The sequence below is a fragment of the Condylura cristata genome, unplaced genomic scaffold (assembly GCF_000260355.1).
Source record: "Condylura cristata isolate star-nosed mole 26May11 unplaced genomic scaffold, ConCri1.0 scaffold00033, whole genome shotgun sequence".
Classification (NCBI taxonomy): Eukaryota; Metazoa; Chordata; class Mammalia; order Eulipotyphla; family Talpidae; genus Condylura; species Condylura cristata.
Genome location: NW_004567134.1, coordinates 18581788 through 18582373, shown reverse-complemented (window position 1 = coordinate 18582373; position 586 = coordinate 18581788). Strand labels below are relative to the sequence as shown.

Genomic DNA, 586 nt, shown 5'->3' with positions numbered 1-586 from the left:
GGGACCCCGCGCTCGGCCCGTGGCTGGCCTCAGCCCCCGCCAGATTGGACGGCCGGGCGGCCTGGGCCCGGGGTGCCCGCAGCGCTCCCTGCTCTGGGCCACGCTTCAGGCTGGGGTCCTGTCGCCGGGGAGCCGGGCTGGAGGGACGCCCCGGCCCCAGGCGCGACGGTGACTCTTGGGGTCCCACGGCGGCGTGCGAGCGACAGGGCGCCTGGCCTGTGTTCGCGGAGGACGCGCCCGTGTGGCTGTGCCACGCCAGAGCCGAGTGTGGAGACCCCGGCGTGGCCGCGCCCGCGGGCGGGCGCCAGTGTCACCGCCTCTCAGCGCCTTCCGCACTGTTGCCTGGCAACCTGTGCCGGGCCGGCTGCCCCCGCCGCCCACCGCGGCCGACGTGGGACTGGGTGCCCAGGCCGGTGCCCGCGGCCTGGTGTTCGGGACGCCTGCAGGGCGTGGGCGAGGCCTGTGGTCGCGGTCCTGGTCCAGGCCACACGTTCCGAGACCGGGCGCCCGGGGAGACGCGCACGCAGCTCTCGCTCGGGGGTTCCCGCAGGCTGCGGCGGGCACAGCGAGGCGGCCCCGAGGGCCC

At 78.3% G+C, this 586-nt stretch overlaps 1 protein-coding gene across 1 annotated transcript in view; it reads left to right on the top strand.

Moving 5' to 3' along the window:
• The window catches only part of ITPR1 (inositol 1,4,5-trisphosphate receptor, type 1), an 83864-nt gene that overhangs the window by 68124 nt on the left and 15154 nt on the right, over nt 1-586 (top strand). The window contains exon 21 of the mRNA XM_012732094.1: nt 207-565. Coding sequence (XP_012587548.1) covers nt 207-565 — 359 coding nt within the window. The remainder of the gene's footprint in view (nt 1-206; nt 566-586) is intronic.